Here is a 24,944-nt window from a genome sequence, read left to right as displayed (position 1 = left end):
ATTATCTATAAAAATGTAAACAAGTATAACAGCAGATGTGTTTCTGCAGCAACTTTGAATGCAACAAACTGTTATCAGCTGCTTAACTAAGTAAATTGTTCCTTTATTGCTACATAAAAACATATATGTTTATCTGTAGCTACTTTTTGAAAATTATTTAAAAAAACATATGGTAAAATATTTTTGTACATAACTTATTGCAACTAAAAAATCCTGAAGCAAGTGACATCATTCTTAAAGGGACACTGAACCCAAATGTTTTCTTTTGTGATTCAGATAGAGCATGCAATTTTAAGCAACTTTCTAATTTACTCCTATTATCAAATTTTCTTCATTCTCTTGTTTATTTGAAAAGCAAGAATGTAAGTTTAGATGCCGGCCCATTTTTGGTGAAGAACCTAGGTTGTCCTTGCTGATTGGACAGCACCAATAAACAAGTGCTGTCCATGGTTCTGAACCAAAAATGTGCTGGCTCTTTAGCTTAGATGCCTTTTTTTTTCAAATGAAGATAGCAAGAGAACGAAGAAAAATTGATAATAGGAGTAAATTAGAAAGTTGCTTAAAATTGCATGCTCTATCTGAATCATGAAATAAAACATTTGGGTTCAGTGTCCCTTTAATTAATTAGAAGCCGGAATCCTAGCACTACTAAAAGTCTATGTTTGCATATTGAGAAAAAAAATAGGGTGTTATAGTTAAAGGTTATCAGAAAGGAATTGTATTATTGTAGTGTGAAGCAAAATCTTCTCAGCACTAGAAATCAGTTACACTGGCATGGGAAAATGAATCCTGTAACATTATAAGATTCTGTTCCCCCTTGTGCATGCACATTTGCTGCAGGGGCATCACCGATAACATAAAAGGGAATATTGCCTGAGCTGAACTCTGTACAACATTCACACTTACCAATTAGCTAAGAGAAGGCCAGAATGTTTAAAGGGACAATGTATTGTAAATTATTTCCCCTAAATGTGTTTTTGATGACTTGTTATACCAGCTGCAGAGAATAAAATATATGGAAAATTGCTCCTTTAGATTTAGGTTTTGCATATGAAATAGTTATGTTTGTTAATTGACACCACAACCATTTAAATGGGCTGAGCTCGCAGAGGGATCAGATATCCTTATATTATCAGTCTCTATATACACATAAAACAATATTGCCTAGATTATGAGTGGTGCGCTAACTGTAGCACAAGTGCAATATCGGATTTGTTTAGGCTATATAGCATCTTCAGCCTCTCAGGCTGCACCAGTCCTTATGTTATTAAATACTATTTAATAACATAAGGACTGGAGAGGCTAGAGAGGCTGAAGACACTCTGGGGAGCCTAAACAAAACTGATATTGCACTGGCGCTACAGTTAGCGCACCACTCGTAATCTAGGCGTATGTATTTTATCTCTGTCTACAGTATATTCACAAAGCGAGCCTGCAGCCGATAGTTAAGAAGCAGCGGTCATCAGACTGCTACTTCCTAAATGTGCATGCCATCTCTTAGCTGACAGACTTAAATCCCACCAGACAAGTCTGACTCAGATGATTGACAGACTCTGCTGGCACATGATTGGACGCGCGCTAGCAGGGGGCAGCATTGCACTAGCAGCTGCTGGTGCAATGATAAATGTGGGCGGCGAATTGCTACCCACTGGCTGCAATACTGAGTGGACTGGTTCGCTGGAGTGAGCCTTATCCTCCCGGTGCTTCGTAAATGTCAGCCTTAGTGTGAGCAACTAAAAATTAACGTTTTAGTATCTGTACCCTTGACAGTTATCAGTACATAGACACGGAGTACAAGTGCACCATTATATGAACCCATTTAACCAAAGTTATCAAGTCTGCAAGTCTTGAATTATAAGTTTCACCCAACCTTGATATATTTATATAAGCTTAGGTGGATAAGTGTTCATCTTTGCTATTAGATGCTTTTTCTTAGTTAATAATATTTTTATCAGTTCATAATTGTATATACAAACACAATACTTAGAGGGATCATTAAAAAAAAGTTTTAATACCTGTCTCTCACAGCCCCACTCACTGGGAGTGTGATTTCTTCTTATTTCTCTTGTTTAAATATAATTTCTGTAGACATTATCCACAGTATTAACAATGTCAATATAGGAGCCATTTTTTATCAGGGAAATTTCTAAACAAATTAATAAACTCCAGCAGGTAAAATGGATCATTGGGAACACATTGCACGGTACACTTTCCCTTTAATAATTCTTGGTAGAAGATGAATGATAGATTTTCACAGAACAATTATTTTCTTTCTTTTTTTTTGCAGTTTGTAAATAAAATATATTAAAATTAAACACATTTTACCTAATGTAAGAGGTTCCTAAAGCATTTCCAGTTACATTTGTAAATTATAAAAAAAACATGATTTTTATAAATATTTTAGTTTACATCAGAAAATATACAAGATAATGTGGTCTTATGATCTAATTAAGTATCACATGATTGATTAGAGTGTATTCTCACACATCATAGAAAAAGATGCTGTAGACTTCACAAACAAACATGTACAATTGGTTTTCGAAATGCATGAAGAACAGCATTTAGTAATTTCATATCTGCCTTTTTATGTACGTAACAAAGAATTCCCATTTCAGTCTGCTGACTTTGAGTGGGAAATGAATAACAGTTTGAGGTTTATTGGGAACAGATGCACTTGGGGATGCCTTCAGGGTGCCAGTCGTTATTAGTAGACTGCTAATGTGCTTCTTCTGGCGGTTTCCCAAGAAAGAGGAACAATTAGCTGGCATATGTTAATTTTTGTTTCCCTAACAAATCTCTCCACTGACTAAATGTGTAAAACAAATCCACAAAGGAAGATCAATCAACGCTGTACACACCGTTCCCCCTGCTAAAAATATGTTTGTCTCTAGATGAGTAGTTAGAATTTAAAAGGGCAGGTGTTGCTACAGTAAATTACAGACATTACCGGAGTATTCTCTAGTTGGAAGGAAAATGCTTTGTAAAGATACAAAGCAACCATCATGATGGTCTGTGTTTAACACTTCCTCTGCTGAGGAAAATCACATTCACCAAAGGGTTAAATGTGAAAATGAATTAAATATCCTATGAGTATCATTTAAATTACGGATGCAATGATTGCACGTGTTACCATGCTTTTAAATTTTGCTAATTGGATGCTATTTATGACCAGAGAGGTGTGGTAGAGGTGATGAGTTTTTTTTGATAATGAGATAGAGTGGCTCACTGAGGGGATTGTCAGAGGACACATTTTTAAAACAGCTTGCATATATTCTCACCTATTTTTCTTTTCTCTGTCCTGACACCCACTTTCCAGGGTACATCAGCAATATGTGACACTGTAATCATAAATTGAAAATGATACTTCCAGAGGAATTGGCAAACTTGACATTTCATTATATTTGTTAACACATGCCACAAATGATTGTTAGTGAAGAAATTCCATTTCCCTCTCCCCATCTCCAATCAGATTTAATTTGAAAATTTTCAGCCTCCTCTGGCTAATTTGCAATTAAGACAATTTTGTTTGAATATGTAGTAATGTCATTACCATTCCACCAAATTAGCAAGGAGACTAAAGGTCAATGTAAAATTTTCCAGCTGGTTGGAGCTCTTTAGCTGAGCTTTATGCTTATAAAAAAAAAACTCTATAGCACTATTCTAAGAGATATTTATTTTATAATACTTATTTAATTCTTATTTTTTAACATAGTGTATTTACTTTGTATTTTAGGTTGACCTAACTAAAAAGGTACACACGGTGTGCAGAATCTGCTGTTTATTGATTGTAAATGGAATTTGTAATGTCCACCACACTATTAAATGTTAGCTTACAATAATGTAGTGTCAGATTGTAGATGACTTTAACAAAATCCAATATTTAAGGTTCATAGGATGCAATTTTCTGTTATAATTAAAAGAAAATTGTGTCCTCTTTCTTTATGATGCTCAAAACCATTGCAGATGTAAACTGTAAGTCACCATCATTAGCCAAAGTTTTTCTAAAGTTTATAAATGTTTCTGTACATTGTTTTATTTTACCAGCTAAACCTGGTGTCTAGTGTTACCATGTCTAAGAACATGTTGGAGACATCCCCGCAGAGCTTACCTCAAACCCCTACAACACCAACAGCTCCTGTCACTCCAATTACCCAGGGACCCTCAGTAATCACACCAGCCAGCGTACCTAATGTTGGAGCCATTCGAAGAAGACATTCGGACAAATATAACATTCCCATGTCCTCAGGTAGAAAATTCAAAGTATTTCTCCAAAAAAACCCAACATGTTTTACCCTTATTTAAATATCAATATCAGATTCCTTTAGAAATACAGAAAACCAACATATTGTATTAAGCCTTAGACGAATGTTTAGATATGTATATGACTTAATGCCATATTCTAATGATTTTATTATATTATAGAATAGTTAACCGAACCTTTATCTTAATTGTATACTCGAAGGTAGGTGATCAAAGATTATTTGTGTTTGAAAAAAATAATATATATATATATATATATATATATATACATACAGTATATATCTCAAAAGAAACCAAACAGAAGTTGTGGTAGGGAAGCGGCACCCACTGAATTTGAAATTTAAAGCAATTTTTTTTTTTTTTTACACTACTGTGACGTTTCGGGGTCGCAAGCTTCTTCCTTGCGACCATGAAATGTCACAGCAGTGTAAAAAATAAAAAGTTGTTTGCTTTAAATTTCAAATCCAGTGAGTCCCGCTTCCCTTCCTACCACAACTTCTGTATAGGTTCTTTTGAGATGTAATTTTCCAAGCTGGACACCCTGGTAACTGACCATTTAATGAGAGTGCCTGCCTTTTTCAATTTTATATATACAGTATATATATATATATATATATGTGTGTATATATATATATAAACTTATATTTTACAAAAATGTAACTTCTATTGGTTTAATTTATCTTTGAAATAAATTTAACAAGACTAACATGGCTCTCATTTCTGTAGAGATCGCCCCAAACTACGAATTTTATAAAAATGCAGATGTTCGACCTCCATTCACTTATGCAACACTCATAAGGCAGGTAAGTGTGAACGAAAATAATAATTCCTGATTATCTGACAATTCATTAATAGTTTAAGAATGACACTGTGATAAAACTGACACCTGCTCTAGTTAGCGAGCCTTTTTTTAATGTCACTATGCATCTTGTCTCATTTCAGGCTATCATGGAATCATCTGACAGGCAGTTAACACTTAATGAAATTTACAGCTGGTTTACACGGACGTTTGCTTACTTCAGGCGTAATGCAGCAACTTGGAAGGTAACTTCATTCTAGTAGCACTTTCACGACTCACACAGTGCTTACTGATAGCACAAGGACCATTTATTTCCATGACATAAGCAGATTAGTATCTGCGTCCCCTCTTTTTAACCTGCCTCTTGAATGGAATGAATTCCCTCTCTCAAAATGACAAGTGAAAGAATAATTTTGCCTCTGATATCGTTTTCTAATTTGGTGCAATTAATAGCTGAGGCTTGGCAGAGAAATGAGGGCCTGACACACTAATTACAGTGTGAGCACTCAATCATTGACACCTTTGTTATTCGCACTATATTACTTTTTCTCTTGCATATTATTGGCTAATTAGTTTGAAAAATGTCTGTTTGCCTTGTGCTACAAATGGAGTCTGTAGGTTTTGTCTTGGTCTGTGCCTTTTGTACACATCATAGCTCATCATACAGACTGAATCTGCTACTGTAGTGAGGGCTGTGGCTACTCAGCTGGAACTAAAAGAAAGTAAAGGGAATATTATGCTGTCAGAACATAAATGCAGTTTATTTACTTAGACAAAAGGGTTCATCCATATCCCTGTCCAAACAACTTCATTGTCTGATTCCTACTGGGTGCTAAAAAATGTTAGATGCAAGCATCTATTTCTGGTAGAGAGGAGCGTCTGGAAAGATAAGGGTACTCAGCACAGTCTAAGTGAACTGTTTTATTTTCATTTCAAAAAGCAGTCAGAAACATCAATTAGCCACAAGCCATTTCATACAAAAGGGGAAAATGTTTGTAGTTGATGAGAATAGAGCACTAAAGCACTCATCAGCATGCTAAGAATTTTCAACTGTGAGATATGCTAAAGTGAATTAATTTGGATTTAAAATGCAAATGAATCTGGCAGGCGATTACAGATATATGGGTGTGAAAATGCTTTTCATTTCTAAAATGTTTAGATGTTATTAGTTGTTATGTAGTACAGTAAAATGATGTCATTGTTTTTTGTTTGTTTTTTTAAACTGGCTATTACATGATACTTATTTGTTTGGGGGAAAGAGTCATTGTTAATCTGCACAAAATATATTTAAAGCTTTACAATAGGTAATATTTGTGTTGAAGATTTGCATTTTCTTTTGTTACTCATTAGAGATTGTACTGCATTTTCTGTCATTTGATTTACTGAAAGAAATTTAAAAAGAAATGAAAGGTGATTTAATATCTTAGCTTGGTCTCATCTCCACAGCTCGGGGATCCTGCAAAACTCATTCTGAACAGCTTATTAGTTCTAACTATATCGCATGCATAATAAAACTGCTCATTTGCTCATTAATATTAAAATTATCATATTCCGAGCCATGGGCATTAAGATCAATCAAATCCTTGGATTCCAGGTCAGATGCTAGATCTGCTTATGCTTTTTTTTTTTTTTAAAGAATTTTGCTCTTAAAGCAAGCCAGAAGCCTGTCTTTGTGCAAATAAAAAAAAAAGAAATCTTTATCAAAATTACTTTGTTTTATATTCAAGAAATAAGAATTAGGTCATTACTGAATTGACTTGATAGAGTACGGCAGAAGAATCTGAATAAAAATGTTAGATTAACAATCCACTAAATATGTTTCTACTGTTAACCCTTTCCTTTAAAATGACGCTTGGTTATAGTGTGTTTATATATATATATATATATATATATATAGTATACAATAATATACTGTTTTTGGTATATTTTTAAATAGTATAAAATATATAACGTTATATAAGTTTTAACAAGATCAATGGATATGTAAGGGGTGTATAATTATTATTATTTTTATTATTTTTTTGTATAGTACCAAATTGGAATGTTATATTTGTCCGAATGTCTGTTGCACTGGGTATAAGAAATATTATAGAGCTGTGCAAACATATCAAAATATGACACTAAAAACATATATATATATATATATATATATATATATATATATATATATATATATATATATATATAAAATGCAAATTACTCAGATGATTTTTGTCTCTGTAGTCAGAGACAATCAACTGTAACTAGAAAATGCAATCTAATAACACTGAATAAACAAACTGCCATTTAATGATTGTGGGGATGAAAAGCGTGCCTATGTGCTTATTTGCATAAAGCTTTGAGCAAAATTAACACTTGTCACTTCAGTGCTTTTAGCATGCTAATACCTCCAGGACAGGCTTCTCTGGACATTTCATCCATCCCAAGGTGCTTGATAAGGGACATACAGTAGCAAAGCTGACCTAATTGTTCTGGCATTTTCAAAGATACTGTAATTTGTACAGATATTGCAATTTAGACCAGTTCAGTGAAAGAAAGGTTCTGACATAGCTATTATTAAAATAGCTTGAAAGGTTCATCTAACAGAGTTCAATTCTTTTATTCCCCCTTTCTTAAGTTCTGCACATGTAATAAAGACACTGAAATGTCTATTGTTAACTCATATCACCCAAATTAACAAAACATCCTTTCTGGGTATTTTCATTTCCGACCTATTTTCAGTTATGTTTTGTTTTCTTTTTAGAATGCAGTACGTCATAACCTCAGCCTGCACAAGTGTTTTGTTCGGGTCGAAAATGTTAAAGGGGCTGTATGGACGGTAGACGAAGCTGAATACCAGAAAAGAAGGTCACAAAAGATAACAGGGTATGTTTTCATTATAGGCTTGTAATATGATAAATATCTATTGCTATATTTCAGCACTGTACAATGAAAGTCAGAGAAGGTCTATTCTCTACAGAAGTCATATGTAAACTAGAATGGGGTTAACAGTGATCAAAAAATAAAATAAGAAATGTCAATCAATATTACCCCCCCCCCCCAAGATAAATAATAATATTAATGAAAACACATCTATTTGTACTAGAATTCTGTCCTAATTTACATTTAATTTACAGGAGACAATAAGGTTACATCAAACTATAATTTTGTTTTTCCTAACACTAAGGTTCCTAAATTGGTAATATTAATATTATTTATAACTAAGCAAACTTGTGTATATTAGTTATTTAAATGATTTATTTATGATTTATAACTTCAACTGTGTGTATAAATTGTAATCATTTTGTTACATAAAGTAATGAGATTGGAATAAATAAGTGGTGTAATTTGAAATAAGATCAGGTAATGGAATCAAGACAAACTCATAATAGACTATAGTTTTTTATCCTTATGCTTCTCTATCTCTGAGAGTCTCTACACACAAAAGAAGTGGGTGTTTATTGAACCACATTTACATCCCAGCTGTATGACTCTGTCCAAATTCTGTTCACACTTGTGTGCCCATAGTAGCCCTCTGAGACTTCTGCATTCATAATGTAGTGGAAGTTTTGATCACATCTTGTTTAAAAAAATGTGTTTATTTTTTCCTTTCTTTTTTTGTTGTTGTTGTAAAATAATGCCAGATTTTGTGATGCTCAAATATTTATTATTTGATTATGGATATATTTGATTTATTGATAATAACCATTATCATTAGCAGTTTAATATGTGGATATGTTTTTGAGATTTGCAGTAAGTGCTGTGTCAGTGTGCTGTATGAACCATACTAATCTACACAAGATGTCATTTGCTCACAGTTTATCAATAAAAACAAGAAAACATAAAAAAAACTCTTATTGCTGGAAACTCAGACATCTAACAAAGTGAATTTTCATTTTAATGTAAAGTTTTTCTTTATAAGATATACTTTTTTGTTATTAGAACTAGATTTTGCTCTCTAAGAATTTGGAACTAAAGAAGTTAACTGTTATGCATTCCTAGTGAAAACACAATAATATTGAATATAAAGGGTCTGTTAATATTTAATAATGATCAAAATAAATATTTATAGTATCTTAGAAAAAAATAATATATATATATATTATATTTTATTGTTTATTATTTTACTTATTTTGTGTTATATGTTTCGTGTAATATTCAATGGTAACATATAAATATATTTCTGTTATAAACACACTCAAAATTATTTGTATATACCTGTGCATCACGTTTATATTCTTAACTTTTATTTACACAAACTTTTAATTAGAAACTAATTTTTTAAATCCTAAAATAAATATACTTTTTCTGGTTGTTTTTCTTATTCATGAAATGATTTATTTGCAACAAAGTTACAATGTAGAATAATTATTTTACCTGCTGACATTTTCAATTATATACCCAGATGTATATAGTTATAATCATTATGCTTGTCTGCAATTTTAAATGTATATTTTGTTCTGATGTTTTTATTTTTCTTATATTCTATATTTCTTGCATGTGAGGTGCAATAAGTTTCATTTGGAGATTAAAATGATAGACATCTGCACAAATAATGGTAATTATTATTTTAATGTATATATTCTTTCTTGCAGCAGTCCAACATTAGTAAAAAATATCCCTACCAGCCTAGGCTACGGAGCAGCTCTTAATGCAAGTTTGCAGGTAAGATACTGAGTTTGATGAATTCTTTATATTTAATATCATCTTCTACGATCTGCTTTATTTCTTTGAATTAGTATTTGTATCATAATTTAATAGTTTTGTCAGGCACATAAGTTATTGGTTAGCACTGCAAGAGGCTCTTGCTAATGCTTATTGCTTTTGATGTGAAGTGGCAAGAAGGACACCCTGTGGCAAATTCTGGAATACTCATATTTTCTTCAGATGAATGACTTGGAGCATTTGTGAATATGTTCAGATGCGTATTAACCTGTTTTCTGCCAGAGTAAACTAAAGCGAACTAAAACAATGAATAAGACATTGCAGATTATTGCAATGTTAAAAGAAATACATTTAGCAAAAACTCCTAAAAGTGTATTAAAAAGGACAGTATTGTAAATTGTTACTACTCAAGAAATTATATATAAATACACACACACATACATATATATATATATATATATATATATATATATACACAAACACATATATATATATATATACACACACACACATATATATATATATACACACACACACATATATATATATACACACACACACACACACACATATATATATATATACACACACACACATATATATATATATATATACACACACACACATATATATATATATATACACACACACATATATATATATATTTATTTATTTGTGTGTGAGATCTATATATACAACTTTTTTTTTTCTTTAAATATATGGTATATGACAAGATTGTCCTGCCATTTCATGTGAGGGCCAAACTGGGAACTTCTTTCACGTAGAAGGTTTAAAGGGACACTGTACCCAAAAATTTTCTTTTGTGATTCAGATTGAACATGAAATTTTAAGCAACTTTCTAATTTACTCCTATTATCAAATTTTCTTCATTCTCTTGGTATCTTTATTTGAAATGCAAGAATGTAAGTTTAGATGCCGGCCTATTTTTGTGAACAACCTGGGTTGTCCTTGCTGATTGGTGGATACATTTATCCACCAATAAAAAAGTGCTGTCCAGAGTACTGAAACAAAAAAAAAGCTTAGATGCCTTCTTTTTCAAATAATGATAGCGAGAACGAAGAAAAATTGATAATAGGAGTAAATTAGACAGTTGCTTAAAATTGCATGCTCTTTATGAATTACAAAATAAAATTTTTGGGTACAGTGTCCCTTTAAGCGAAAATCATAAAAAAAAAATACTAATCTTTTTTTTATTTTATTTTTGATATGTGTAAAACTAAGCAATTATTTTATTGCATATATGTGATTATTTTGATTTGCACATGTATCAATATACAGTGATCGTGATGCATTTGTGGAAAGGGTATAGACCCAGAAAGACATAGTTACATTTTTTTTTATATCTAACCCTCTTCAAGAGCAAACACTTGTTGTGATGGTTTATAGGAAGATAAACCATCAGAAAACTGAAAATGCCTGCCCTGTTTCACATACATGGAATTTTCAGTTTCTCGAGGGTCAGGTGAAATGGTTTGAGGGGCCACATTGTGGGGCCTTAGGGTACTGTTTTTTAGATGAATTATTGATATGAGAAATATTGCCTGTATAAAAGTTTTCTGCCCTACAACAAATTATGCTCCCTAGATTGTAATTTAAAAGAGACACACATTGCTATTTATTTAAATAGTGACTTATTAAAAATATATTTTTCTCCTTTTAAACCTGCTAAAAGCAACACTGGTTCCATGTTCCACTGCTGTCCTAATTACTATTGTATGGGCTTTAGAGGCACATTCAGCCAGTTCACTTCCAGTATGGGAGTAATTTCCCAGAGGAACATTTCAAGACCAATATAAAGTTTCACAGGCAGTAGGGCCTTTCTCTTTAATGTTCTTAAAGGGACAGTAAAGTAAAAAATTAAACTGTTATGATTCAGATATAACATGCAATTTAAAACACCTGTCCAATTTACTTCTATTATCAAATTTGTCTCATTCTCTTTGTATGCGTTGGGGAAAGAAGCAGCAAAGCACTACTGAGAGCTAGCTAAACTCAGAAGGTGAGCCAATGATTAGGGGGATATATGTGCAGCCACCAATCACAAACTTTCTCCCAGTAGTTCATTACTGCCCCTGAATCTACCTGGGCATTCTTTTCAACAATCAATACCAAGAGAACAAAGCTAATTTGATGATAGAAATACAATAGAAAGTTGTTTAACATTGCATGCCCTATCTGAATCATGAAAGTTTAATTTTAAATTAATGGTAAACTTTCTCCTTTTTATAAACAATATTCCTACGGAATGTTAGAGATATTTTAGATGGAGTTTAATTGATCAGTTGAAATGATCAACAATATAACTTACTTTTTTAATGTAGAGCTGATATTCAAATACTCTGCGCTCCAGCTGCCAATTGGAGGACAGTTCAAACCCTTAGGCTTAGCTAAAAAAAAAAAATACTTTTGATGTAGGCGGCTGGAGCACAGGGTATAAGAATTTCAGTGGTACATTAAAAAGTAAGTTAAAGCGCATCTTCATTACAAATGATGAATTAAACTCCATCTAAAATAACATTCCAGATCAGTTTATACAAAAGGTTAAAGTGATGGTAAATTCTCCAGCATAAAGTCACATATAATGAAAGCTCCTGTGCTAACTAGCATATCAATCTGCTTTTAGCATGAAAAAAGTCCAATCTACCTTTAATAATTAAGGTTTTTCTCCAGATCCGTTAACTGCTGTAATGCAGCCTCTGTCACAGAATTTCTCTTTGGCTTCTTTGACTGGCAGTTGTTTTAGCCAATCAGAGCCTCACCATGCGCCCCATGTAAAGTATTGACAGCACGCTCCTGTGCTTGTAACTCTGACTGCAAGAGGAACGGTGCATGCGCAACTCGCTACCCTGTTTGCTCATCAGAAACAGTAAACAGTGATTTCTAATGCGCAAACGGCGTAACGAGTTGCACAGTTCTTCTTGCAGTCAGAGTTACAAGCACGGGAGCATGCTGTCAAAACTTTACATGGGGCGCATGGTGAGGCTCTGATTAGCTACAACAACTGCCAGTCAAAGAAGAAAAAGAGAAATTCTGTAACAGAGGCTGCACTACAGCTGCTAACATAGCCAGAGAAAAACCTTAAAGGGACATTAAACACTTTGAGATGGTAATATAAAATGATAAATTGTATAGTATTGTGTTGTATTGTATTGGCCACAGCAGAGAAGGTAACACAAGTTACAACATGGCAGCTCCCAGTGTTTTATAGACAATAAAACTTTACACTTATTTTGTCACTTTTTAAACAACTAATGAAACTTTAAAAAATACATCTACATGTTAGTCATGGACTAATCTTTTCTTTGAATGCATCATTCTATCTAGCATGTATTTAGTGTTTAATGTCCCTTTAATTATTAAAGGTAGATTGGACTTTTAAATGTGAAAAGCAGATTAATATGCTAGTTAGTTAGCACAGGAGCTTTCATTATATATGACTTTATGCTGGAGAATTTACCATCACTTTAACTTTACTATCAATTTTTTTAAGGTAAAAAATATATGCACTCTTAAATGGTTATAACATTGGAAAGAAATTTGTATGTCCCTTTATTAAATGTCCTTTAAAATGTTTTTTTCCCCCTAGTTAATATTATCCTGTATTGATAAAATCCAGCATTGTTTGCACCAGCATATAAACTTACAAGAAAAAAGACTTAAATATAAAAAAGGACTTAAAGGCCCTGCATTCAAATAAGAGCTATTTTTTTGTATACCGTAAATCTCAAGGACTCCTCCTAACAATAAAAATATTATAATGGGTTAAGACATGATTAAAAAAATGCAACAATAGAAAATTAATTGAACTGTATTATAAAACATTTCTTAGCAAAGTCAAACTTGCAATGCATCAAAGAATATTATGAGAATGTTTTGTAATATAAATGATCATTATCATGCACAAAGACTTAAAGACTATTAAAAGTCCTTCATCTCTATTGTTTTTTTCCCCCCAGGCTGCTTTGGCAGAAAGTAGTTTACCTTTACTGAGTAACACAGGCTTGATAAACAATGCATCCAGTGGGTTACTACAGGCAGTCCATGAAGACCTCAATGGATCACTGGATCACATTGACAGTAATGGAAACAGCAGTCCAGGCTGCTCCCCTCAACCACACATGTAAGTTTATTTTATAGTCCGTTCCTAATATAGGGGTCAAAGACAAATGAATCTAAATTTTTAACAGGAAAACCCCATTAACATTTCTAGGGATTGATGTAGATAAATAATTTGATATGTTTTGCTAAAGGATTGTGATCAACTTAAAGGGACAGTGTACCCTAATTTTTTCCTCTCTAAGTTTGTTCCCAATGATCCATTTTACCTGCTGGAGTGTATGAAATTGTTTACAAATAGATCCTTTACATGTATTTCAGCATTTGAAATTGCTGATTTTACCCATGGTTTCCCTACCTATACTAAAAGTTTCTATACTTAAGTATAGGATATAAATAAAGCTGTGTAAACATAGACAGCAGAATAAATTACACTTTCAGTGGGGGTTAGGTAAAATGATGAGAAATACAATGTTTCTTTTCAATTGTTTTGTCTAAGTTTTTGGTTTGGTATACAGACAGAGTTAATATAAAGAAGCATGTGTCTGTGTACAGAATGTGATAGAAAAAGGCGATCTGATTTCCCTGCAAGCTGAACCCATTTTAAAGGGTTGTGGTTTAAAGAACAAAACCAGCTATTTATTATACAAAAAATAATACTAAATACATAATTTATCATACATTTTATACTCTACAGCTCGTATAGTAAGTCATTAGAGACACATTAAGGGAAAAACAATTTTACAGTATACTGTCCCTTTAATTTAATTTCTATGTATTGTATCAGTTTCACAAGTATCAATATAGCTATTGTATTGCTTGTGATGTATAGTTTAATCCTAGGTTTAAATCTCTTATTTTTATTGTGCCCGTCATAAATCTTTTTATTTAAAACAACCTGCTTTGGTTTTACGATCCCAGTTAATATAATCTGAACACTTATTTGCTTTTGAATTTATTTAAACTTTACTGTTACTTCTTTTTAGCCAGTTAGGAATGATCTTGATATATATATATATATATATATATATATATATATTAAAAATACATACATTTTACTTATGAACACAGATATTCAGGGGAGGTATGGTAAGATGTGGAGCAGCGGCGCTTCATTGAAGGCTGCAAAATCAGACAGGCTCAGCTGTTTTGTCTGATTCTGCGACCCTTCAAAGTGTAGTGTCGAAATCTGGAAGGAGGTGTCTGTAGCAGGTGATTAGTGGTCAACCAGTCACGTGTGCGGTCAGGAATGTGGTGACGTCACGGTCGCGCATTCTGAGGGGTCGCAGATTTTGACAAGACCGGCTTTGTTATAGTGCAATAGCAGAACACTATCGTCTTTTTACCTCCCTGGGTGCTATATATATTTTTTTTTCTTTTGTTTTTTTTATTGCAGTTATGCCGGCCAGTAGAAACACCTATTACTTACATATTCAACCTCATCAGCAGTTCCAGGTTCCCTACCTGGAGGTGTTAATAACTTTATTAGGCTTATGATTCATAAACATCATTACAAGTCCTATTTTCAATGGAAGCTGCAAAATAAGTTGGATCTGTAAATTTGAGATACAGATCAGCTTTCCTATTAAGGGCAGGTTTAAAAGAAACCTTAACAGCCAATTGTGGGACTAAAAAGTATAGTAATAAATACACATAAAGATGTGTAAATAAGTGCTTATAAAGATAAAATTAGATACACAAGGCAGAGATATAACAAAAATAGTTGACAATAAATGCAACAAATGCTAAAAACACAAACTTAAAAATATTGTGAAACTGATGATTCTGCAGGCTTATGGCAGTCATCCTAGGGACGGGCATAAAAGAGCAGTGGGTTACATGGATAATCCTGGTGGAGGTTTTTAGAATAGACTGGAGTGTGAGTAATCTGTTGAGAGGTAGAGCAATTATAGAAGAAATTGCAAAGGTTAAAGTGCCATAAAACAGGTTGAGATCTGTGCATATCCTAAAATGACTAATTAATTAAAAATAGTTTGCATCAAAAATTGTTTAAAAACTGCAGGCAAGTATTTTAAAATGATTTTCAAAATAAAGCAAAATTAATTGAATAGCTATTAGCTAAGCTGCCTGGAGCAGCTAACTCCACCCCCTTATCAGTGTTTAGACACAGGCATTGTATTTCAACTGAGTTCACAGCTTCTAGGCAGGCTCCAGCAGATAATCCCTATTCACTTTTGTATTCTACCAAAAGCAACCATAGATATAGATACAGCCATAGAAGGAAATGTGTGGGGGAAGTTAGAGCTTTACAATTCAGAAACTAAAAAAGAAAGGGTTAATGGTGAGGCACTGCAGTATAAATTTGCAGGTAAAGTAATTAAAGTACATATTATATTCTGTCTCTATCCCATCTTGTTTTATGCCCCTTTAAGACATAATAGTAAGTGGGCCAGAATTTGTTGCAACTTGAAAGAGAAATGGTCAGATTTTGGCAATTTGTATTAATTTTAAAGACATAAATTGCTCAGCTACAGTCATATTAAATTAGTGACTATCACTGAATTTTTGGTTTGAACTTAAAGCCACATTAAACCATTGACATACTATTGTAGTATGATAGTACTACTTGTTTCTCTGCAACTTGTTAGATAATTATGTATTACCTTCCTTTTCATTCCCTTCCATTATTCATTTATGCTAAATGTTGCCAGTTTCACATTGTGATTTTTTTTTTTAGACTTATACAAGAGTTAAGTCTTTGTGATAGTCTATGTATCCTCTGAGATGGGTTACAAATGCAAATAGCACTGCAGACAATAATCTATCTGTCTGTCTATCTATAAAGTATGATCAGAGTTCTCTGTTCTCTTGAAAAACAGTGGTGGTACATGTGACTTAAAGTCCTATAGTAGCAGTTTACTCTTTATTCGGCAGACAGCTCAGTTTAATTGTTGGCTGTTTTTTGACCAACTTGAAGAGTCCATCTTGAACTGACCTCATTCATTGGAAAGTCAACCCTAAATATTATAAACTATGTTTTTAGTCTCTTAACTTTCTTGTTAAATTAAGAAAGTAACTAATTCACACATACGCACACCACATCTATCTATCTATCTATCTATCTATCTATCTATCTATCATCTATTTATATATATACTAGTCCTAAAGCCCGTTCACACGGGCCATTTTTTGCAGTACAGCGGTCCCACCCCTTGCGCTCTCTCCCCCCTCTCTTTTGCTCTCTCTCTCTCCCCCTCTCTTTTGCTCTCTCTCTCCCCCTCTCTTTTGAGCTCTCTCTCTCCCCCTCTCTTTTGAGCTCTCTCTCTCTCCCCCTCTCTTTTGCGCTCTCTCCCCCCTCTCTTTTGGGCCCTCTCTCCCCCCCTCTCTTTTGCTCTCTCTCTCTCCTCCCTCTCTTTTGTGCTCTCTCTCTCTCCCCCCTCTTTTGCTCTCTCTCTGCCCCCTCTCTTTTGTGCTCTCTCTCTCCCCCTCTCTTTTGCGCTTTCTCCCCCCTCTCTTCACACTCTCCCCCCCTCTTTTGCTCTCTCTCCCCCATCTCTTTTGCGCTCTCTCTCCACCTCTCTTTTGTGCTCTCTCCCCCCCCTCTTTTGCTCTCTCTCTCTCCCCTATCTCTTTTGCGCTCTCTCTCCACCTCTCTTTTGTGCTCTCTCCCCCCCCCTCTTTTGCTCTCTCTCTCTACCCTATCTCTTTTGCGCTCTCTCTCCCCCACTCTTTTGAGCTCTCTCTCTCCCCATCTCTTTTGCGCTCTCTCTCCCCCTCTCTTTTGAGCTCTCTCTCTCCCTCCCCCCTCTCTTTTGCGCTCTCTCTCCCCCTCTCTTTTGAGCTCTCTCTCTCCCCCCCTCTCCTCTCTCTCTCCCCCCTCCTCTCTCTCTCTCCCCCCTCCTCTCTCTCCCCCCCCTCCTCTCTCTCTCTCCCCCTCCTCTCTCTCTCCCCCCCCTCCTCTCTCTCTCTCTCTCTCCCCCCTCCTCTCTCTCTCCCCCCTCCTCTCTCTCTCCCCCCCTTCCCTCTCTCTCCCCCTCTCTCCTCCCTCCTCTCTCTCTCCCCCCTCTTTTGCTCTCTCTCCCCCCTCTCTTTAGTGCTCTCTCTCTCCCCCCTCTCTTTTGCGCTCTCTCCCCCCTCTCTTCGCACTCTCTTCCCCCTCTTTTGCTCTCTCTCTCTCCCCCATCTCTTTTGCGCTCTCTCTCCCCCTCTCTTTTGTGCTCTCTCTCTCTCCCCCCTCTTTTGCTCTCTCTCTCTCCCCCATCTCTTTTGCGCTCTCTCTCCTCCCCCTCTCTTTTGAGCTCTCTCTCTCCCCATCTCTTTTGCGCTCTCTCTCCCCCTCTCTTTTGAGCTCTCTCTCTCCCCCCTCTCTCTCCCCCATCTCTTTTGCACTCTCTCTCCCCCTCTCTTTTGAGCTCTCTCTCCCCCCTCTCTCTCTCCCCCACTCCTCTCTCTCACTCCCCCTCTCTCTCCCCCTTCTCTCTCTCCCCCCTCCTCTCTCTCCCCCTCCTCTATCTCTCCCCCCTCCTCTATCTCTCCCCCTCCTCTCTCTCTCTCTCTCTCTCTCTCTCTCCCCCCCCTCCTCTCTCTCACCTCCTCTCCTCTTTCTCTCCCCTCCTCTCTCTCCCCTCACCCCCCCCTTTTTTGCTCTCTCTCTCTCCCCTATCTCTTTTGCGCTCTCTCTCCCCCACTCTTTTGAGCTCTCTCTCTCCCCATCTCTTTTGCGCTCTCTCTCCCCCTCTCTTTTGAGCTCTCTCTCTCCCTCCCCCATCTCTTTTGCGCTCTCTCTCCCCCTCTCTTTTGAGCTCTCTCTCCCCCTCCTCTCTCTCTCCCCCTCCTCTCTCTCTCTCCCCCTCCTCTCTCTCCCCACCTCCTCTCTCTCTCTCCCCCTCCTCTCTCTCTCCCCCCCCTCCTCTCTCTCTCTCCCCCCTCCTCTCTCTCTCTCCCCCCCCCCCTCCTCTCTCTCTCTCCCCCTCCTCTCTCTCTCTCTCCCCCTCCTCTCTCTTTCCCCCCTCCTCTCTCTCTCTCCCCCCTCCTCTCTCTCTCTCCCCCCTCCTCTCTCTCCCTCCCCCCCTCCTCTCTCTCTCCCCCTCCTCTCTCTCTCCCCCCTCTTTTGCTCTCTCTCCCCCCTCTCTTTTGTGCTCTCTCTCTCTCCCCCTCTCTTTTGCGCTCTCTCCCCCCCTCTCTTCACACTCTCTTCCCCCTCTTTTGCTCTCTCTCTCTCCCCCATCTCTTTTGCGCTCTCTCTCCCCCTCTCTTTTGTGCTCTCTCTCTCTCCCCCCTCTTTTGCTCTCTCTCTCTCCCCCATCTCTTTTGCGCTCTCTCTCCCCCTCTCTTTTGAGCTCTCTCTCTCCCCATCTCTTTTGCGCTCTCTCTCCCCCTCTCTTTTGAGCTCTCTCTCTCCCCCCTCTCTCTCCCCCATCTCTTTTGCACTCTCTCTCCCCCTCTCTTTTGAGCTCTCTCTCCCCCCTCTCTCTCTCCCCCACTCCTCTCTCTCACTCCCCCTCTCTCTCCCCCTTCTCTCTCTCTCCCCCCTCCTCTCTCTCCCCCCTCCTCTATCTCTCCCCCCTCCTCTATCTCTCCCCCCTCCTCTATCTCTCCCCCCTCCTCTCTCTCTCTCTCTCTCTCTCTCTCTCCCCCCCCCTCCTCTCTCTCACCTCCTCTCCTCTTTCTCTCCCCTCCTCTCTCTCCCCTCTCTTTCTCCCCTCTCTCTTTTGTGCTCTCTCTCTTCCCCCTCTTTTGCTCTCTCTCTCCTCCCCCTTTCTTTTGCTCTCTCTCTCTCTCTCTCTCTCTCTCTCCCCCCTCTCTTTTGTGCTCTCTCTCCCCCCTCTCTTTTGCGCTCTCTCTCTCCCCCTTTATTTTGCGCTCTCTCCCCCCTCTCTTCGCGCTCTCCCCCCCTCTCTTTTGCTATCTCTCTCCCCTATCTCTTTTGCGCTCTCTCCTCCCTCTCCTCTCTCTCTCCTCCTCTCTCTCCCCTCCTCTCTCTCTCCTCCTCTCTCTCTCCTCCTCTCTCTCTCTCTCTCTCTCTCTCTCCCTCTCCCCCTCTCTCTCTCCCCTCCTCTCTCTCTCTCCCCTCCTCTCTCTCTCTCCCCCTCTCCTCTCTCTCTCTCCTCTCTCTCCGACTCTCTCTCCGACTCTGCCCTCCTCTCTCTCCCCTCCTTTCTGTCTCTCTCCCCTCTCTATCTTGCGACTGCGCCCGACCAAGCCCCCTTCACGCCAGACCACGCCCCTTTCATGACCATTCACATCCGGCCACGCCCCCTTCATGCAGACCATGCCCCCTGCTCACGCCCGGCCACGCCCACTTCTGCCGCAGATGATGGATCAGCTAGGGAGTAGGACTCAAAGGCCAGGTGTGTTTGTCCTCATGCTGTCTCTACTGCGCATGACAGCTTCGGACAAACACACTTGGCCTTTTATATAATAGGATATATATCTATATTAGTGCTGCAGAATCTGTTGACGCTCTAGAAATAACCGATAATAATAATAATAATAATAATAATAATAATAATAATAATATCTATCTATCTATTTATCTATCTATCTATCTATCTATCTATCTATCTATATATCATCTCTTTCTCTCTCTCTCTCTCTCTCTCTCTCTCTCTCTCTCTCTCTATATATATATATATATATATATATATATACAGTATATATACTATATACATATACACTGTAATATATTCATGCTATTAGTGCATGTTTCAATGTGTCTTAGAGGGCTCTTTGCAGGCTAAGTTATATAGACCTAATTTGGATGTGCACGAGCAGGGTAAGGTGAATTTGGTTTGTGTGTTTATATAAGTAAGTTATGTATCTTAGTTGATAGACTGAAATATATTCACATTTTGTGAAAATCTATGTTGCTGGTAACTAGTAATAATTTCTAGTATGCCAACAGGTGCATGACTACAGAGTAGATATATAAAAAAAAAAATTGCACAAAATTGTAAAGGGATGGTATCATACAAGAATATTACATACAGGTTTATCCAGATATCAAGTGTATTATATTATAAGTCATATAACAAATGTGAATGTTTGGGTTGCTTCAAGGGCGCTTTCGGAGAGAGAATATATTTAAGATGACTATATTTTCCTTAACCTATTTTTAATCAAACTAAATTCAATTTATTGTATGTTACAAATCATATCCATAGCTGTTTTTACAGAAACCCCAGGTTATATGTTTCTCCATTTGATCCTAAAAATGGTACATTATATTTATTAATGTCCTGCTGTTACAACTGCCAGGGACGCAAAAGCAGAAAATCCTCCTTATTGAGCCAATATCCATAAAAGTACCAAGGAATGTACATAGTCATTATCTGACTGATTATGATCTTCAAGCCAGCTCTGAACTTGCACTAAATTAAGTGCATTGCCCTTTTATTAAAACCATAAAATACAACTTTAACTATTACCCACGGTTTACATAGAGACTAGAAAAGTGTAACTTTTTCCCTGTCTTATAAATCAGCGTAATTACATATTCAACTTTAATTACTGGTGTGTCTGTATTGGCAAGGTTTATATGTTATATTTTATGCAGAACTACGATTCTTATTAATATTTAGCAGCTAACTATATCATTAATTACTCTAAAATCTTTCCCTTACCATCTTTTTAATGGAGCTGAGAGAGTGGAATTATTAAAAATTGATGTATTGTGGATTTCAGAAATGCGCATGAAGCGTGAGAAATGCCTGGCCTTAATCAGTGATGTCAAATATGGTACTTTCCTGTTTACTAAATTGTAAAATGTGAACCTTGGAGATATTGTTTTAAGGTTTCATCATTATAATGAGAAGATATAACATTTCTCTTCAGGGTTGCTTACATGTCATGCAGCTGGAAGCAATATTATAGTAACACGATTTGTAAGTATGTTTGTGCATGCGTGTGTGTATGGCTGCGTGTGTGTATGGCTGCGTGTGTGTGTATGACTGCATGTGTGTGTGTATGGCTGCGTGTGTATATCAACCACTTTATATGCAAATTACATTTGTATATTCTGAAAATATGTTTAAATTTAACACTATAGAAAATATTGCAAACTATTGTGTAATTTTATTTTTATGAATAAAATAACAATTTTTCCTTTAAAGCAGACTTGAAATACCAGGTAATTCTCTTCTGAACAAAAGAAGGTTTACAGCTATCCCTACTACTGACTGCTACCCTTCCTAAGTTAAAGGGACAGTCTACACCAGAATTTTTATTGTTTAAAAAGATGGATAGTCCCTTTATTACCCATTCTATGCCTCTGCAGACTGCCCCCTTATTTCAGTTCTTTTGACAGACTTGCAATTTAGCTATTCAGTGCAGACTCCTAGGTAAGTCCACGGGTGTGAGCACAATGTTATCTATATGGCACACATGAACTAACGCCCTCTAGTTGTTAAACATGTCAAAATGCATTCAGATAAAAGACAGCCTTCAAGGGCTAGGACATTTGCATATGAGCCTCCTAGGTTTAGCTTTCAACTAAGAATACCAAGAGCACAAAGCAAAATTGATGATAAAAGTAAATTGGAAGGTTCTTTAAAATTACATGGCCTATCTGAATCATGAAAATTTATTTTTGAATAGACTGTGCCTTTAAAGAGATAGTCAACTCTAAATTTGTTATTGTTTGAAAAGATAGATAATCCCTTTATTACCCATATATATATTAATATACTTTAAACCTATGTGATTACCTTGTCTAAGCCTCTTTTGACAGCCCCTGATCATATGGCTATTTAAAGGGACATGCCACCCACATTTTTTCTTTTATGATTTAGAAAGAGAATGCAATTTTAAACATCTTTCTAATTTACTTATATTATCTAATTTGTTTTATTCTTTTTATATTCTTTGATGAAAAGCATATCTAGATATGCTCACTAGCTGCTGATTGGTTGCTTCACATAGAAGCATCGTGTGATTGGCTCACCATGTGCATTGCTTTTTCTTCAACTAAAGATATTTAAAAAATGAAGCAAAATAAATAATGGAAGTAAATTGTAATGTTGTTTAAATTTATATTCTCTGTCTGAATCATGAAAGAAAGATTTTGGGTTTAGTGGCCCTTTAAGTATTATCTATTGACTTGCATTTTAGCCAATTAGTACAGTGTCAGCCACAACTCCATGGGAGGGAGCACTCAATAGCTAATAAAAAAACATGCGATAAGAGGCTATCTGTAGTGGCTTAGAAAGAGGCAGAGATTTAGAGATTGAAATGTTATAAAGTATATTAATATAATAATGTTGATTTTGCAAAGCTAGGGGATGGGTAGTAAACACGTTATTTATCTTTTTAAACAATAACAATTTTGGTGTTGACTGTCCCTTTAAGCACCATCTTTGAAATATGCAAATTACCTTTGGGATCTTGTCCTCTATGAGTGAAGGAGACCCCTTGCCCACTGTGCCTATAGGGATATAGCTGCACCTCACCTGACAAGGCCAAGGCCCATGTAGGTCTAAATGTTTGTCTGGGGTCAGCTGTAAAAATCCTCTGTTCAGAGGGGAATTGCCTTGCATTTTAGAGCTGGATTGTCCTTATAGATGAGGTCAGACTGATATAATACAGGCTAAAAGAGGTTACACCTTGGGTGGTTTCCATCCCATAGGACATGTACCTATAAGATCTTTCTCCTTGCCAATTTTGCATGTTTAGTTTTTTGTTTTTTTTAACAATTATGAGTGAAATTTTTTTTAAAAAATTGAGTTTAGAGTGATTTAACCTTGCCATTTCAAGGTTGGCTGAGTTAAACATTTTATTGACTTCATTGAAAACATTATGGGTCAGATTACAAGTGGAGCACTAACAGTTACGCACGAGTGAAAAGTGCTTCATTGTGAGTAATATAAGTTGAAAATAAACAAATTTGCTTGAGAGCAATTGAAGTTAACACTTTTTGGAATAGCGCGTCCTCAGAACTCTGGTTAACTGTTTTGCGAAACTTCGGCTTTGTGCAAAACAACTTACTTCTAGCAGAGTTAGCACGTGAGCGGGAGTATTAAATACTGCTCCACTTGTAATCTGGCCCTAAATTATTTGAGCATTTAGCTTTTTAACGTGTCATCTTCATTTTATTTTTTTCAATTGGTGCCTAGTGCCCTCAGAATAAAGTCAGGAGACAACTGCGAGATTCATGTATAGAGCAAGGAGTACATGGTCCATTCCTTTCTGTTGGACTTAGAGCACATCACACAGCCGCTGCGCCTTAAAGGGACAGTCTAGTCAAAATTAAACTTTCATGATTCAGATAGGGCATACAATTTTAAACAACTTTCCAATTTACTTCTATTATCTAATTTGCTCAATTCTTTAGATATTCTTTGTTGAAGAAATAGCAATGCACATGTGTGAGCCAATCACACAAGGCCTCTATGTGCAGCGACCAATCAGCAGCTACTGAGCATATCTAGATATGCTTTTCAGCAAGTGATATGAATGAAGCAAATTAGATAATATAAGTAAATTAGAACGTTGTTCAAAATGACATTCTCTTTCTAAATCACGAAACAAAAAAATTGGGTTTCATGTCCCTTTACCTTATCCTCCACCTCTGAGGCGGCAGACAGCAATCATCCCGATCAGATACAATCAGGGTGATTGACACCTCCTGCTAGCAGCTGATTGGCCGCGAATCTGCAGGGGGCGGCATTACACAAGCGTTTCACTGTACAAATATGCTTCTTGTCATTGGCTTGCCTGATGTTTTTAGCTAACTCCCAGTAGTGCATTTCAGCATATTCAGCAAAGGATACCAAAAGAATGAATCAAATTTGAAAAAAGAAGTTAATTGGAAAGTTGTTTAAAGTCATATGCTCTATCTGAAAAATGACAGAAGAAAATGTCCCTTTTATGAGCTTTGAAAATAATCTGATTTTACTATAGTGTAATAAAATGAAATATTACAAACATAAAGAAAATATGTAAAGAGCAAAAAAATAAAAATATGACTAGCAATAGTATATAGACAATTCATATACAGATTATGAGTTTTGCATTGCTGAAAAATGGCAATTTTAGCGTAAAAGCAGAAACGCACTATTGGGAGTCGTGTTGGTATAGCTATACCGCAAGCATTTTAGCCTGTAACGCAACATCAATCCCGCACTCAAAAAATGAAATTTTTGTGTGGGATTTCCATAGGCCAGTATTACAGGTTGTGTGGTGAGGCTAAAATGCTTGCGTTACAGCC

The 24,944-nt window shown here is 36.3% G+C and overlaps 1 protein-coding gene across 8 annotated transcripts in view; it reads left to right on the top strand.

Moving 5' to 3' along the window:
* FOXP2 (forkhead box P2) overlaps window positions 1-24,944 on the top strand; it is a 298,530-nt gene that overhangs the window by 239,305 nt on the left and 34,281 nt on the right. For all 8 annotated transcript variants that reach the window (XM_053716711.1, XM_053716710.1, XM_053716709.1 and 5 more), the window contains exons 11-16: window positions 4,045-4,246; window positions 4,987-5,063; window positions 5,203-5,304; window positions 7,803-7,924; window positions 9,634-9,703; window positions 13,681-13,844. In XM_053716711.1, coding sequence (XP_053572686.1) covers window positions 4,045-4,246; window positions 4,987-5,063; window positions 5,203-5,304; window positions 7,803-7,924; window positions 9,634-9,703; window positions 13,681-13,844 — 737 coding nt within the window. The remainder of the gene's footprint in view (window positions 1-4,044; window positions 4,247-4,986; window positions 5,064-5,202; window positions 5,305-7,802; window positions 7,925-9,633; window positions 9,704-13,680; window positions 13,845-24,944) is intronic.

Source organism: Bombina bombina, chromosome 6 (genome assembly GCF_027579735.1).
Source record: "Bombina bombina isolate aBomBom1 chromosome 6, aBomBom1.pri, whole genome shotgun sequence".
NCBI lineage: Eukaryota > Metazoa > Chordata > Amphibia > Anura > Bombinatoridae > Bombina > Bombina bombina.
Note: the sequence above shows the minus strand (reverse complement) of the source record. Positions and strands in the feature narration are given on the sequence as shown.